Source organism: Equus przewalskii, chromosome 15 (assembly GCF_037783145.1).
Source record: "Equus przewalskii isolate Varuska chromosome 15, EquPr2, whole genome shotgun sequence".
Taxonomy (NCBI): Eukaryota; Metazoa; Chordata; class Mammalia; order Perissodactyla; family Equidae; genus Equus; species Equus przewalskii.
The window spans coordinates 74755373-74771344 of record NC_091845.1 but is presented as its reverse complement, the minus strand read 5'-3'; the positions used below and the strand labels follow the sequence as shown (position 1 = coordinate 74771344).

The window sequence follows — 15972 nt, the reverse complement described above, 5'->3', positions numbered from 1 at the left end:
GAAAGTGCTGCCTGGTTCCCAGAGGGGGAGCTGGCCCAGCCCTCAGGAACAGAGGGAATGTTGGAGGAAGGAATCTTGGGGGAGGCGGGGCAGGAGCTAGGCGCAGCCCGTGCAGTTCAGCCAGGTCCACACGTCCCCAGCAGCCACCACAGGTCAGGTCCCAAGCTGGGTACCAGGCAAGTGGAGGGGAGCCCCTTCCATTGCTCCCATCCCACTGCCCAGCACTGAAGTAAAAACTCCTGCACAGGGGTCCTGAGAGGGGCCCCAGCTCCCAGCATGGCCTCATCCCCCAGACTCTGCCCTGAGACCCGTCAGTACGGCCACTTTGGCCTTTTCTGTTCCCAACAAAGACCTGCACACACCATTCCCTAGGTCTGCAACAGACTTCTCTGCACCCCTTCGACTGCCCCACCCATCGCCATCTTAGACTTCACTTCCTCCAGCCAGTCCTTCCAGATCTCTCAGGTGGGGAATAGGTGTCCCTGTTAGGTGTCTGCCGGTTCTCCATCGTGGCCTTTAACACAGCCTAGTACAGCTGCTTGGTCTTCCTGCCTCCTTATTAGACTGGAAGCCCTAGTGGGCTGACTCAGCCTGGTTCCCCATTGGCGCCTGTCCCTGGCATATGAATGTCTAAATAAATATTTGTAGAATGAATGAATGTATGACTGAATACAAGGTTCTTGCCTTCAAGGAGCTCCCAGACTGGTAAGGAAGCAGGCAATGAACTGACCATTCCAGAACAGGGTCAGTACCAAGGCTGGGGGCGGGGGGCGGAGGGGCCCCCACGGAGGAGAGCTTGGTTACAGCTGGGCTCTCACTGGTACTCCTGGCCTCTCTCTCTCCTCCTTCCATCCTAACCACTGCACTTCCTTCCTGCTCCCAGGACACACCTTCTGTGCACACCCCTTCCAACCTCCCACCCAGACCCCCAGGCGGTTCTGCACCCCGGAAGCTGAGAGGTTCTGATTGCTGGGCCCTGGAAACGTGATCAAGCTTGGCGGGGCCAACCCTGGCCACACGTGGGAGCCAGTCCGACGAAGATTCCTGAGCTGCCCCACACCTGCTGAATCAGAGTGTATGGGGTGGGGCTTCCAATTTACTTTTAACAAGCTCCTGGCATGATGCTGGAGTTCAGTCAGGGTTGGTTGTGAGCTATCAGTGGCCAGCCCACCCCTTGCTGTAGGGTGACCCACACCCACCCTGACAGTGAGGACAGCACCGGCACGCCCAGGGCGCACACTGAGTACATTTCATGGTGTCCCGTGGCCACCCATGTCTGTGGTTGAGGCTCCTCACTCAGAGATTCCTCCAGAGAGCGAGTCTGAACCCCCTGATGAGAGCAGCAATTCAGATCAAGCAAATAGACAGTAAAGTCACCAGCTTCTGCCTTAGGCGCCCTGCAGGCTGCCCTCGGCCTGAACCTCAGCACCTGTCGTCACTCCCCAGTGACCCGGTACTCAGGAGCCCGGCCACCTCCTTTGTGACCGCCCCTGACTTAGTTCTGGACCAGGGAACGAAGTCAGAGACCGACGCTGTGGAGCATCTCCTCATCCCACTGCTCCCTCAGCCTGACGTGGACAAATCACTGTTTTTCCATTATAATTGGTCTTTTTTGGATCTTTCCCTACTCCAAACTCTCAAAGTTATTCTAGAGTTTTACCTATCGGCTTTATATTTTAGCTTTTGTGTTTAGGTCTTCCATCTGTCTGGAATTGTTTATAGCAGGTGAGATAGGCACACAATTTTATTGCTCTCCACACTCTCACTAAGGCAATTTTCTAACATCCCATACAAAAAAAAAAAAAAAAGTCCATCTTTTGCCTAACTCCTGAAGCTCCTTGCCTCATAAATCAGCTTCCCTGTGTACCTGGTGTGTTCTGCACTTGGCGTTGAACTCCACGGCCCACGTGCCTGCTCCCACGTCACACCACACTGTTTCAACCTCTGCGGCTTCACAGGACGACCTTGGAGGCGATTCCTCTCTTTTGCTTTTCTTTTTCAAACTGATTTAGCTAATAGTAGGTATTCGTACTTCCACGTGAATTTTAGAATCATCTTGCCGATCTTCCCAAAAAGATCCTCCTGGGATTTTGATTGTTACAGTCACGTGCCGCATATGATGTTTCCGTCAACGATGGACTGCGTATGTGACGGTGGTCCCAGAAGATTAGTACCACACAGCCTAGATGTGCTATACCATGTAGGTTTGCGTAAGTCCACTGCAGGATGTTTGCACAATGACAAAATCGCCTAACGAAGCATTTCTCAGAACGTATCACTGTCATTAAGCGACGCATGACTGTATTTTTGAATTTATAATTTCTGGCAGAACTGACATCTTTACAATATTAAGTTTTGCATCCATGAACAGAATAGTTCCCTTTATTCACATTTGATTTTATTCACATCTGGGATCATAAACTTTTTTCTGTAAAAGTCTTGTACATATTTTGCTAGATTACTTTGTGGGTTTTGCAGTTATTAAAGATGGTATTTGGGCTGGACGGCCCCTGTCAGGTTGAGAAAGCTCTGTTGAATTCCTACAAATTTCTAAGAGCTTTCCATTATAAGTGGGTATTGAACTATATTCAGTCCTTTCTCAAATCTATTGAGATAATCATGTTATTTTTTTTCCCCTTTTCTCCATTAATGCGGTCAACTTACCTGATGTTTCTTTCTAAAACAGAACCCTCTCTAGTTCCTGGGATAAACCCCACTAAAGTGTAATATATTTAGTTAGCTTGAGATTTCATTTAGGTTTTATACACTCGTGACTCAAAGTGATACCTACAATTTTTATTCTTGTACGGTTCATGTCTGCTTTTAGTATAAAGATTTTACAATGAATTGTAAAATGAGTGGGACAGCTTTAGTTATCCTATTTTCTGAAATAACTTGCAAATATAGGAATTATCCGATCAATGAAATTTAGCATATCTTACCTATAAAACCACCTTAGCCTGAGGCTTTTTGGGGTGGTAAATTACCATTTCTCTCTTTAGTGTTTAATGGTGTATTCAAAGTCTACTTATCTCTGTATTGTGGTAATTTTGGCATTTATATTTTTCTAGAAATGTATCTAGTTCATCTAGGTTTTCAAATGTATTGATGTATAGTTGTTTATAATGTTATTTTTAATGTTATATTTGTAGTTATTTCTACCTTTTTCATCACATATCTTGTTTATTTTCATCTTTTCTATATTTTCATGATCAATCTTGACAAAGGTTTTGCCTATTGTACTAATCTTTTCAGAGAACTAGCTTTAGTTGTTAATTTTCTTTCCTCTTTATCTCTATTTTTAAATTTTTGTTCATTTTCATCCATATAGTTATTATTTCTTTCCTTATTTCTTTGATCTAAATCTATTACTCTTATGTTCTTACAGTTGAACTCTGAGTTCTGGAGTTGAATCATTCATTTTCAATTTTTCTTGTTTTATGATAAATAAATTCAAAGTTATAAATTCCCCTACAATTTTTGACACTGTTTTCATTGTTATTCAGCTTTCAAATTTTTTTGTAATTTCCAATTTGACCTCCTCTTAAACAATGACTTCTTAAATAGTAATACTTAAAAATATCTAGACATGTGAGATTTCTATAGCTTTTTATTATCATTTTTTAATTTCATTTCTTTATCATCTCAACCGTCTGTAGGATGGTATTCATTGGAATATGTTGATAATTCCTTTGTGGCCAGTACATGACCAATTTCCATGACTGTTCCATGTATGATCAAGTTATTAATCATGCCCTTCGAATATTCATTATCCTTGTTTATTCTCTGTCTACCTTATTTTCAGAAAGGAATGTATTAAAGTTTCCAAGCCCAACTGTTGACTACTCACTTCTCCATGCAGTTCTGTCAGTTGTTGGTTTATATTTCAAATCTATATTGTGAAGTATATATATGTCCACAATTATTATATTATCTTATTAATTATTACTCCTTTTAGGAGGATACAATATCCTTGTCTCTATGATTTAGCTGAATTATATTCTATTTTGTCTAATATGGAAATTGCTATTCCAGCTTTCTTTTGTTTCAAAGTTGCCCATCCTATTTTTAATCTTTTTGAGTTCATGTTATCTCATGTCATTTAACACTCACCTTAATCCCTTATTAGCTCCATTTTACAGATTAGAAAACTAAGGCTCAGAGAGGTTACTTACAATCACCAGCTGTGGAGTGCTGGTGCTCAGCCCGGGATCCAGGTTTGTCTGATCACAGAGTGCTTTTCCACACCTCCCCACTCACTCCTCGTAAGAAAACCTTACATCCGCTGTGTTTTCCTCTTTCATAGAAAGTCTAATTTATTGAGGATGGCATTCATGGGACCTGAGTCTTCACTGGTAGGCCACGCTTTACAGCTTACAAAGGACATCCACACTTTCATTCAATCCACCTAAAACTCCCTAAGGTGACCAGCAAATCTACAACTGTCCCCATTTTACAGAGGAGGAGAGGCTCAGAGACGAGTTAGGACTTGCCCAGATCACCCAGGTGACCAGAACCCAGATCTTCTCACCTGCGTGGGATTTGAGCCCAGCCTTCAAATCTTTTCTTGCCCATTTTCTCCTCCCCTTCCCCCACCTGAAACGTCAGTATTTAAAGTTCATTTCTTAGTGTTCTTCTAACTATTCCCTGTGCATTTAAAATTCCACCTCTGTATGCCTCAGTTCTCTCCTCCACAGGATGGGCACAATACTGCCAATTTCACAGAGTTCCTGAAAAACCGATGTAAAGAAGCCAATGCCTGTAAGGCCTCAGTATCCTTCCTGGCACAGAGTAAATGTTCCAGAAGTGGTGAGTGTTGTTGGCGGCTCTATAGACCCCGGAGGTGCAGACACTCTGACACCTTTGACCTCAAGTACACGCCAAGAACAAGGTCACCTGGGCTATGTGTCCAGTTCTGTGTGACCCAAAGCCCCGCAAATTCTCTACTGGGGCTCCCAGTGCCTGCAGCTCAGCCCTTTGGGGAACCGCTGAGAAGGGAGAATAGAAGATGAGGAGAGCATCACACGGCAAAGCGGCTGAGGCCAAGGGCAAGGACCCGAGTCGACAGCTGTGTCCCTGGCCTCCGCTGACTGGCCGAGCCATCCGTCCCGTCCCGGGGACAGACCACAGACCTGCTGGGCCCGCCGCCTGTGGGGTGCATGTGCGGCTCCGCCCAACGGAGGCGCTCCACGGCGAGACTGGCAGAGGGGCCAAATCCCAGCCTGTCTGTGTCCCTCCCTCGCTAGGTAGACAGAGGGAAGGCACAAAAAGAAGGCAGGTGCTCGCTCCCAGACTGCGTCCTAAAACCTCTGAGCTTTTGTGCCAATTCCCCCGAGGCGGGGAGTCTCCGGGACCAGGGAGCGGGGAGACAGACTCCCACACCACCTGGCAACGCAAAGGACCAGCCTCAGGCAGCGCTCCTCCACCTTTCCGAAGGAAAACCACCTGAGAGCTCGATACAGACTGGCTCCTGGTCAGGGCCCGCAGAGATCCTGATTCAGGAGGATGGGACAGGGGCCTGGAAACCTGCATCTTTGACGAGCCGCCCAGGTCGTTCAGATCGTGGTGCTGCAGGGTGTGGAGGAACGCGTGGACAGGGCTCCCCGGGCTGGGGGACCTGCGCAGGCCCTGGGGCTGCGAACTAGGGCTTCAAAGTCACAGCCTGTGTCTCCAGCTGTCACTCTGGGAGAACACTGCTTTGTCATCAAATTCTTACCAGCAGCCTATGGACTTCAATTCTTTTACAAAGGGAATCTCTGTTGTGCCACAGAGAGCAAGAGGAGGCAAGGGCTAGCAGGCGAAAAACACTTCCGATACCATGATTCCGCAGGCTCTGGGCACTGCCCTGCCCCTAAAAGGGGAGCCCTCCCACCCCATAGCCGCCACCTCATAGGAGTAGGAAGTGCGGCCAGGGGGCAGAGGAGCAGGGTCGAGTCCAGATGCACTTCCTGCAGCTCAGGTCTCTTCTGATCGAGAAGGGAGCCTGTCAGTTCCTGTGCTGCCCAGGATCTGCAGTCTGGATCTACAGTCAAGGGAGATCATGGATGGGAATCAGCTTCCAGACGGAGACAAATTCAGAGCAAGGTTCACCCAGCAGAAGTGTGAATGCTACCCTGACTGATGGATTCCAGGTGTGGGCATTTCCCCACAGCAGGCCTGGAAAATTCCAAAGTTGCCTGGGCCCACGGTCATGTCACCAGGCTCTCAGATGCCTGCTATTCCCCCTGCAGTACCCCCGGAGAAGTTTAAATAGATGGGGTCCTGGCCCCCATCTGAGGCCTCCTTAAGCTAACACACATCTTGCTGATGTCACTGTACTTGGGCTGAAGCCTTCCAGGCAAAGTGGGCTAATATTTTAATGACAGCGTTTTGTGACATTGTCAAGGGAGTGGCAGTAATGAGAGCTTAAGGAGGAGAGACAGACTGTAGAGCATACTCAAGTCTAAGTCAGAATTCCAGGCTGGCAGAGGCCACCAACACAGCCCACATGGATGTGTCATCTTTAGGTGGTCATGTGCTTGCTTTCTTAAACCCTTTAGGAAAAATGATTCACAGTAGCGAGGAAATGGAGCCAGAGTGATGGCTGCGTCCCCGCCTGGGCCCGGCCCACAGGGGCTGGGGTGAAGGTGGGAGGCCTGGACAGGAGCTTTTGGACACCAGACCCTCTGAGGAGGCAGGGGGATTCACTTAAAGGGCCTGCCTGTCACTAGGTGACTCCTGCTGGCTCCCTCTCACAGGAACGGGAGCTCCTCCCATGGGAGCAGCCATGTCCAGAGACACAGACACAGAGATACAAAGAGACACACAGACATACAGAGATACGTGGACACACATATACAGAAACACACACACAGACATACATACCAAGATATACACAGACACACACAAAGTCACACATACACAGACACATACAAAAAGACCTGAGACACGCATTCCCAGAACTACTGAGACACATCCACAGGTGTGTGTACATGTGATACACACCCTCTTTGCTGAAAAAAAAAAAAGCTTCGTGGCTCTTCTCCGCCCCAAAGGGCATTCTTACCCACACACACTGGCATTGCCAACACCCTCCCTAGGCTCAGAGAGGAGAGGAGACCCGTCATTCCGGCGTCTTGCAGGGATGTCCTACACAAGCAGGCCCCTGCTCTGTGGGGGCCTGTTCAGTGGTTCCTGCTCTACTGGCAAACAGGCCCCTCACTCACTTTTCTCCTGACGAAGCGCAGCCTTTTGTCCCTCTTTCTCTGTTCTTGAGAGGTAAACGTTCAACCACGAAAACTGCTTTTACATCTGCCCACTCGTCTGCTTAAAATTACCCTGCTAAAAGTGCTTTAAGGGAAAGAACTGCTTTGCCAACTTGAAATTCTGTCTAGCGCTGTTCTAGAATCCACAGGCTCCATAACACCCAGCCTGCAAACTGGCCTAAGTCAGCTGGACCCAGCAGCAGCAGGACAGCTGAGCAGATCAACCCCAAAGGCAGTGATCGGTGACAAGAACACTGGTGCCAGGAGCCTGTCGCCCTTTGCTGAGGAATAAGGGCTCGGAGCAGCGGGGGACTGCCCTGAGCTGTCCAGAGAGTCATTTTTTCAAGGAGACCTGAGGGAGGTAAGTTGCTGGAGATTTCAATGACCCACTTAGGTTTGGTAAGGCCTACAGGTTAAAAAACTTATCCTCTTGCTTATCAAACTAGTAAAAGGCCAGAAAACATAATACTCCATGCTGATACGGCCGCAGTGAGGTAGGAACGGTAAGCTTTAAGAGTTCATGAGCTTTGACATATTGGTTTAGTGTGCAGGAATCTCTAGCAAGGAACTGGAGAAACACGGACTAAGATTTATATAGCAGACATCCCCTGTGTCATTCACACAACAGACTTTTATTGAGAGCCTACTACGTACTGGGCACTGAGTGAGGAGCTGAGGGTACAGAGATGAACAAGAATCACCCGCTGCCTTAAAAGAACGTTCAGTCTGGAGGAAAAGTCAGACCTAAAAATAAGTGATCAGCACGGGAAGTGGGGTGATGGAGACCTGCTCGGGGGGCTGTGGGCCCTGAGCCTGGACTCGAAAAGCCAAGGGAGCCAGACTGGCCGATCAGAGGGAGAAATTCCAGACAGAGAGAGGGGCCACCATCCACCTTGGCCAGCTGCCTGGACAGGGCGAACTGGGAAATAATTAATGTTAGACAAATGGGTCAGCAGCTTATAGCATATTCATATTTAGGATATCATAATTCTTAAACATGTGTTTTTGAAGAATGTTTGTAATATAATGTTAAGAACATAAAAAATAATAAGGGGCCGACCCCATGGCCGAGTGGTTAGGATCGCGTGCTCTGCTTTGGCAGCCCAGGGTTTCGCCGGTTTGAATCCTGGGTGCGGACATGGCACTGCTCATCAGGCCATGCTGAGGCGGCATCCCACATGCAACAACTAGAGGGACCCACAACTAAAATATACAACTATGTACCAGGGGGCTTTGGGAGAAAAAGGAAAAAAAATGCACAAGTTTTTAAAAAATTGTGTGCATAGACCTTCCATACAAAGGAAGTACACCCAAATATAATGAGGTATCTTGGGGGTTTGGGGGAGGATGGTAAATGCTTAATCTAATTTTCACTTTTAGGCTGTTTTCAAATAACTCTACTGTGGGAATATTTTTACTTTTATAACCAGAAAAAACAGATTTTTAAGCAGTTTATAACCAGTTACTGAAAAAGTAAACACAACCTGGGCCAAGGAATGGAGTGGGTGACTCCAGGGTCTTGAAACATCCTGTGTCCTAGAGAAATCCCTTGGCTTTGACTCTGAGCATTGGGAGGACGAATGACTTGGGGTACCCTGGGGCGGGACCCTGCGCTCCCACAGAGATGGCTTGCAGGCGCTGGTCCTGCCGCCCTTGAAATGACAGGGTGGTAAGAGAATGGGCCTTTGTCCCTTTAATAGTTCCCACGGGCAGAAAACATCCTAACTCTCCGCCCACACCCCCCCCCCCCCCCCCGCCACCCGTTTGCAGTAGAGGAGGAGAAGGGCCACCTCTGTCCTCAGGTGCAGGTGAGCACTTTGGGATACAGGTGGTAGGGCTCCCCTGGCACCCTGCCTGGGGAGGTAAGTCTGAATGGAGGGGTGGGAGGGGCAGAGAGGGAAGGCAAGGCCCCAGTCCCCTGCTCCTCGGAGTAGCTGGGTTGTGGCCTTCACGGGTCATCAAGGGGCAGCTCGCATCTCCCAGTGGCTCCCCCAAAGGCACTGGGGACATTCCCACAGACGTGCCGTCTCTGTTGTTGTCCAGGCTCTGGGCCAGGAGGCCAAGAGAAGCTGGTGATCAGCTCTCCACACCTTTCTGCCCACGGGAGAGAGAGCCATGTCAGAGGAGGGGACGGGGCTGTCCCGCCCTTGGCCCTGTTCCTCACTCACCAGAGGACCTCCCAGAGACTCACATCCTCAGACCCTTGGCTTGGAGAAAAGGTTGCTGCAGACACTCGTGTCCCAGGGACAGCCAGTCCCTGGTAAGTTAGGCAGCAAGCAGTCTCCTGTGAGTTTGGGTGTCATAAATTGCTGTCCCAGAACCTGGACACCCCAGGATGAGATACTGAGTTCAAGTGACCAAACCTGTGGAAAACTTCGGGCCCTGAGTCCCCCACCCCTGACCACGCCAGCAACACCCAGCAGATGTTGCTCCTTCATCCAAGGAGCCTTCCTGGGTGACTTCCGGCCCGCTTAGAACCCTCCCCCTAGGCCTTCTCAGAACCTTGCAATTCTCAGAACCTGTTCTCGTGGCTCTGAATCTTCATCTAGCCCGGGGGTTCCTTGAGGCCAGGGACCGTGTGTCACTCATGTCGAGGGCCAGGCTGCAGCACTGTCTGACACACTGCAAGCCCTCCACCGATGTTTGCCTGCTGAGTCCAGGAATGAACACGGACGCCTGAGCTCCCCGCGCTGGGCCTGGAGGGAGGGAGGCCCACATTCTGTTCCTTATTGCTCAATCCTGGCCCAGGACATGATAAGTCCGTGAAGCATCACTAAGACATGGGGCAGAGACTCAAGAGGCAGGCTAAAACCTGCCACGCCTCTTCCTTCCTGAGGACAAGCCTGACTCCAAGCCATACGAATGGCCCCACAGGGCTGCAGGGACCTCGTAGGGAAGAAGTCTCCCAACTCCAAGCCACCCGCAACCAGTACTGATGTTTAAAACCAGCTTCCATGTCACTGGCTCCGAGAGTTGAGCTTTGTGGTCTAATTTGAGAGAGCCCAGCCTAGCTCAGCTGTCAGTGCATTTACTTCCCCTAATTAACAAATGATCAGTTCAGGACAGACCATGAGAACTGGGCCCCAGAAGACTGCTGCTCTACCCACAGAAAGAACGTCAAACTCTCAGCCCCAGGAAAGCAAAGCACTTGGCCCTGCCAGTGGCCTGATTGGCTGGCAGGGAGGCTTGGAGGGGACCAGCATCCCAGGGATGCTGCGAGCCTTGGAATGCTCACTGCTTTGGGTGAATGGCTCACCCTTCCCCAGCGCTCGCCTCAGCCAGCACCCCCAGGTAGATGGTGGATAGGCGGGAAAGGTTGGGGAACAGGGTCCTATGGGCACGTGGCACCAGAGAAAGACTAATTTGGGACTGATTCATGATGGCAGATCCTATAGCTAAAAACACTCTACAGAACATCTCCTAAAACCTCATCATTTTCAGAGGGGAATCAGGGCCCCAGAGAAGATAGGACCTTCTCAAGGTCCCCCAGTAAACGAGCATCGGATCCAAGTCCATCCCTGCCACCACATCACGTCAGCTCCCTCCCCCTCCCCCTGGCAGATTCACAAGGGTTAACTGTTCCTACAAGGCTGCCAGCTGACTGCTATCAGAGGGCAGGAGAGCAAGCCCTTGACTGACCTGAGACCACAGACGGACGAAACTACCAGGTTTTCTTTCCCCTCTCTACCTGGCCCCAGGCCCTCTTGCCCCAAACACAGCCCACCTGACATGGAGCCGGGCGAGGCTCTCACCAAACTTCCCTCCTCAGGCCAGTCCAGCCGTGGCAGGGGCCAAACAGATCTCTGATACACAAACCAACCACCCAGCTGTGGTCAAGTGTTTGATGAACAACCCGAAAATGCATGGAGCAGTGAAGGGCCGGACCAGTGGGCGAATCGGGGAGGCCGCCTGCAGACCTTTAACCGAGGGCCCATGCCGAGGGGGGTGGGGCAGGGAAGCAGCGAAGTTACCCAAGAAGGGCCTTGAGGAGCCCAGAGCATGAAGGAGCGGCTCTGAAGACCAAAGGGCAGTGGCTCCTGGGGCACCAGAGCTGGGATTCCAGACCTCCAGGAGCAGCCCCAGGGCCACAGGATGGAGCCTCACCCACGTGCTCTGCTCCGTCCTACCTGCTCCAGCCTCTGCGGTCATCCAGCTCCAGAGACACGTTTGCAGCTGGGACGCATGGTAATGAGTTTCACGTTAGGAAAAGGCAGAGTCAGGAAGCCTGGGAAACTGAGGAGATACAGCACCAGCTGCTGCTGCGCACTCCAGTGGGCCTGGCCCTGCACAAGCGGCTTCTCAGACACTCAGCTCACCACGACCATGTGCAGGCCCGAGCTTTCAAGGCCTACAGCCAGGTGAGGCGGAGGGGGGGTTTCACCAGCCCGGTAGCATCACAGGCCCCACTCTGATCACTGTGCTGTCCACAGTCCCCAGCCCTGGCAAGGGCTGAGCAGGCTCTTAATTCCTTGAAAAATATATCTAGAAATGTGCAAGGAACATTCGCACGTAAACAGTGAGTGGCAGCCGCTCCTCTGTTCAGAGTGGCCAGGCCACACTCACCAGACAAGGGGATCCACAGGTCCTTCCCTTGTGACCCCTTTTAAAGCAGAAGAATCCTTTCTTCAAGTTCTGTCTTCCATGCAAGAGAACCAGAGGAGGAGCAGGTCTGTCGAAGTTTGACCAGAAACAACCTCCTTTTACAGGTGAGGACACCGAGGCCAAACGAGGGAGAGCAACTTCTGGGGTCACCTGGAGGCAGCAGCTTGGAGCACGGTATTGAGGAGTCTAACAGGGCAGCAAGGCGCTGCTAAGAATTGACCAAGAATGGCCTGGCAGGGGAGCGCAACGGCATCCTGGCTCCAGCCCAGCCTGGCCTTGTTCTCTACCCCCTCACAGGTGCTTGGTGCAAAGTAGAATAAGGTGCACTTTCCAAACAGCACTCAGCTTGACAAGCAGCAGGTGGGCTGTAGATCCCCCCCCACCCCTCCGCCCAGTGGGTGCCGCACAGCGAGGCAGGCCTGAGGGTGGTAGCACATACCAGGCCCTGGTGACCCTCAACTTTCTTTCAGTTCCTGACTACTGGTTTGCCATCTGTTACTTTGTAAAAATATTTCTTGATATTAAAGGAGGTCAGAAGCCATCAGCCCTACCTCCATGAAGGAAATGAGTGCTCAAAACCCAGAAGAAGGCACCCTGAGAACTGCATTTAAGTATAAAGACACTTGTGCTCCAAAATCGTAGGCAAAGGTCACGCTACCCCCACCATACCCAGAGCCACATATCTCTGCCTTCATAAGCAGAACGTGTTCCTCAGGAGGCAGAGAGAACGGAAAAATATCTACCCAAGCAGGTCCCAGGCCTTCCCCACCATCCTGAGGCTTGGAAACCTTCAGGAAGTGGGTCCAAAAGCCCACATTTACATCTATTTGCATGCTTTTCACAGGTGCTCACACAGACAACCATCCTCCCCAGATCTGCTTCTCCTTCTGGATTCCCAACCCCAGTAATGGGTGTCCAGCTCCCCAAATCAGAAAGCCCCCCGGAGACCCCTGGATCCTTCCTTTGCGCCAATCTAGAGGCCACCAAGCGTGTGGAGTCCCACTCGCACACACCTTTCATCCCCACCTCCTCATCCCCGCTACTGCCATCTTGGCTTAAATCAATTTCTCAGCTGGTTTCTCTCCTCCAGCTTCACTCCTCCCTCCATGCTGTGTTTTACAGGGTGCTTCCAAAACCTTCAGAGTCAGGCACAACCTCCATCAGGCCTGCCACAACTTGGCCCCTGTCCACAGCGCCATCACACACTTCAGCCAGGCCAAACCACACGGTGCTCCCGCATACACTGGCCACGCTGCGCCTCCACGCTGTGCCGGCAAGCTGAATTGTATCTCCCAAATTCATATGTTGAAATCTTAAACCCAGTACCTCCGAAGGTGACTGTTTCTGAAAATAGGGCCTTTAAAGAAGTGATTACGTTAAAATGAGGTCATTAGGGAGAGCCCTAATCCAATCTGACTGGTGACCTTATAAGAAAAGGAAACTTGGACACATGTACGCAGGCAAGACCACGCAAAGACACAAGAGGAAGTCAGCTAACCGCAAGCCAGAGAGAGAGGGAGGACTCAGAAGAAAGCAACTCTGCTGACACCTTGGTCTTGGTAAACTTGTGTTGTTTAAGCCACGCGGTCCGTGGTACTTTGATATGGCACCTCTGACAAACTGATACAGTAAGGCTGAACTTCTCTCTTTTTTTTTTTTTTTTTAAAGATAAACAGGCCTTTCTGATATTTTCTTCTCACACCCCACTTTGATGGCCACTGTCATGGGCAGGAGTGAGGAACCTATGGCCTGGCTGGAATTTAGAACACAAGCCTCAGGCCAGAGGAAATGAGGGTCTGGCGGCCTCTGGACCTCTCCTCTGTGGGCCTGAGCATTTCTGGAAGTACCAGAGAAGAACCCAGCGGGGGAGGTGCCCAGAGACCACGCCTTGGACTGAACGCCCCTCTTGCAGTGTTTCCCAAACTCGCCTAATCATAAGATTCACATGGGTGCCCCAACCCCACCTAGGGGTTGTGAGGTAGGGCCCACAACTTGTTTTTAAGTGGACCAGGTGATTGTCAGAACCAGAAGCGTTGGAGAAACCAGAATCCAGGCCTTCCACACCAGGAGATGGGTCTGTAGCTGTAGAGTGTGTGTGTGTAACTGAGCATCCCTCCCAGGCGGAGGGAGGAAGGGAGGGAAGCCCGTGACCCAGCGCAGCTGGGCCTCTCCGCTGCCCGCTCTCAGCCCCATCCCTGCCCTGCCATCTCTAGCCCGGTCGCCTCCCTCTGTCCGGGCCAGTTTCTGCCATGGCTGTCTTTGCCCATCAGTTTCGCGCCCTGCCTTCTTTCTGCGAATCAACAGGCGGGTAGAAGAAATGCCCTCTGCTTCCCTCTCGAGCAACTTCGCAGAGTCCCAGACACCCTTGTTTTTCTCCTGGGTGTGGTCCGCCCGTGACTTTTCTCCTGGGCTCTGGGCCCTTAAGTGAAACCCAGGTTCCCCGCTCCCAGAGCAGCCCGACCAGAAGTGAGAATGCGGCTGAGGGGCTCCGTGGTGAGGGGCACGGCCACCGCCTCCAGGGTCTGGGCGCCGGGCGCGGTGGGGCACCGGGTGTGCAGGTCGTGGGGCTCCCGCCCTCCCTCGGGTCTGTGCGCCCCAGCTCCCCGGCAGACCGCAGGTTCCTTCCGAACCTCCAAGGGCATCCGCCCCACCTCCGACCCCCGCCCGGCTCTTAGCCGGTCCGGCTCACCCAGGCCGGCAGGTGCTGGCCGCGCAGCTCGCGGCTGATGAACTGGCGTTCGTTGTTCAGGAATTCGAAGGCGGCCGCCAGGCGCCCGAGCTTCCCGCGGCGGTTCCTGCGCCACCACGTCCACAGCAGGGCGCCGAGCAACAGCCAGGTTATGCTGAGCCCCAGGTAGCCGGCTAGGTAGATGGGCGCCAGGTAGAACAGCACGCGCGCCACGAAGGTGTACAGCTCGGGCAGCAGCTGGCTGGACAGGCGCGGCTCGGCGCCGGGCTCGCGCTGGGTTCCCAGGGCACCGGGGGCGCAGGGCTCCTCCGCTGGCATCTCCTCGCCTCCGTCTTGCCCTTTCCGAGAGCTTCACCTGAGCTCTGGTCGGCGCACCCCGACTCCTGGGCACATCTCTCCTCCAAGCGCGAGGATAGGACCGCCGCCCCTGCCCCGCCGGCCCCTGCGCCGTCTCCGCGCTCCGGGTCCTCGCCGCGCCCTGGAGCGCGTAGCCCAGGAATGCACCGCGGGCCGCGCCGCCGCTGCGCTCCTCTCGGCGCCAGGCCCACAGCTCCCGAGGTCTCCGCCCCCAGGGGCGGGCCCAGGCGGGAGGGGGCGGGGTCCGACCGGGGGCTGGCGCCTGCTGGGGCCCAAAAATGATCCCGTTGGAAGAGGGCGCCGTGGGACCTCAACGTCCCGCGTAGGCGTCAGCGGAGGGTGCAGTCGCAACATCCGGATAGAACTTGGGTTGGACCAAGTGCTGCCCCAAGAGGTTTATGACTCACCGAGGTATGTGGACAAATGGCTTGTCGTGGATAAACATCACCTAAAACCTGTTTCCTACGCCCAGTCCACAATCTGCGGTCCAGTGTAGACTCTTAGCTGGGCATTCGAGGCCTTCCCAGCCCCAGGGTGGGCCTGACCCTGTGTCTAAGCCCTGCGAGTGGCCCCTCCAGCTCTGCATCGCTGCCCCATCCTCTGGCATATATAAAGCGTAGGCCCGGCTCCCAGTCCAACCTGACCAAGCTCAGGGCCCCTCCTGTGCCCCTCTTCTGCCCTGCACTCCCCACCCTCTGTGCGGGTGTCAGGTTGAATCTTCATCCCCTGCATCATCAGACCGGGAGTTTCCAGGGGCCAGGCCAGTCCTGCTCATCTCTGGGGCGCCCAGCATGGCAAGCGATGGGTGAATGACAAGAGAAATGATGAGCAAGCTGGGGTGCTTGGGGGTCAGTTGGGAAGCCCATGGCTTCCATCTAATCCTTTCTGAATGATCAGAGCTGGTGGAGGTCTGAGACTCCAAGTGCAGACAGTAAATCTCCAGGGTGATGAAAGAATAAATTTTCTGTTGTTCTAAGCCACCCAGTTTGTGGTACTTTGTTATCACAGCCCTTGGAAACTAAGACAGCCACTGACCAAGTGCGGGGCACTCTTGTAGGCACAGGAGATTCAGGGTGAACA

General features: G+C 52.2%; 1 protein-coding gene across 2 annotated transcripts in view; it reads right to left on the bottom strand.

Annotated features, from left to right (window-relative positions):
• Window positions 1–15105, bottom strand: part of ESYT3 (extended synaptotagmin 3) — a 49297-nt gene extending 34192 nt beyond the window's left edge. The window contains exon 1 of one of the 2 annotated variants that reach the window (XR_011527581.1): window positions 14536–15089. Coding sequence is in view for 1 of the 2 variants with exons in the window: in XM_070577561.1 (XP_070433662.1) it covers window positions 14536–14853 (318 nt within the window). In the remaining variant the exon portion in view is untranslated. Of the gene's footprint in view, window positions 1–14535 lie in introns of both variants that reach the window. The other variant, XM_070577561.1, reaches the window with a different exon arrangement.
• Between the last annotated feature and the right edge of the window lie 867 nt (window positions 15106–15972).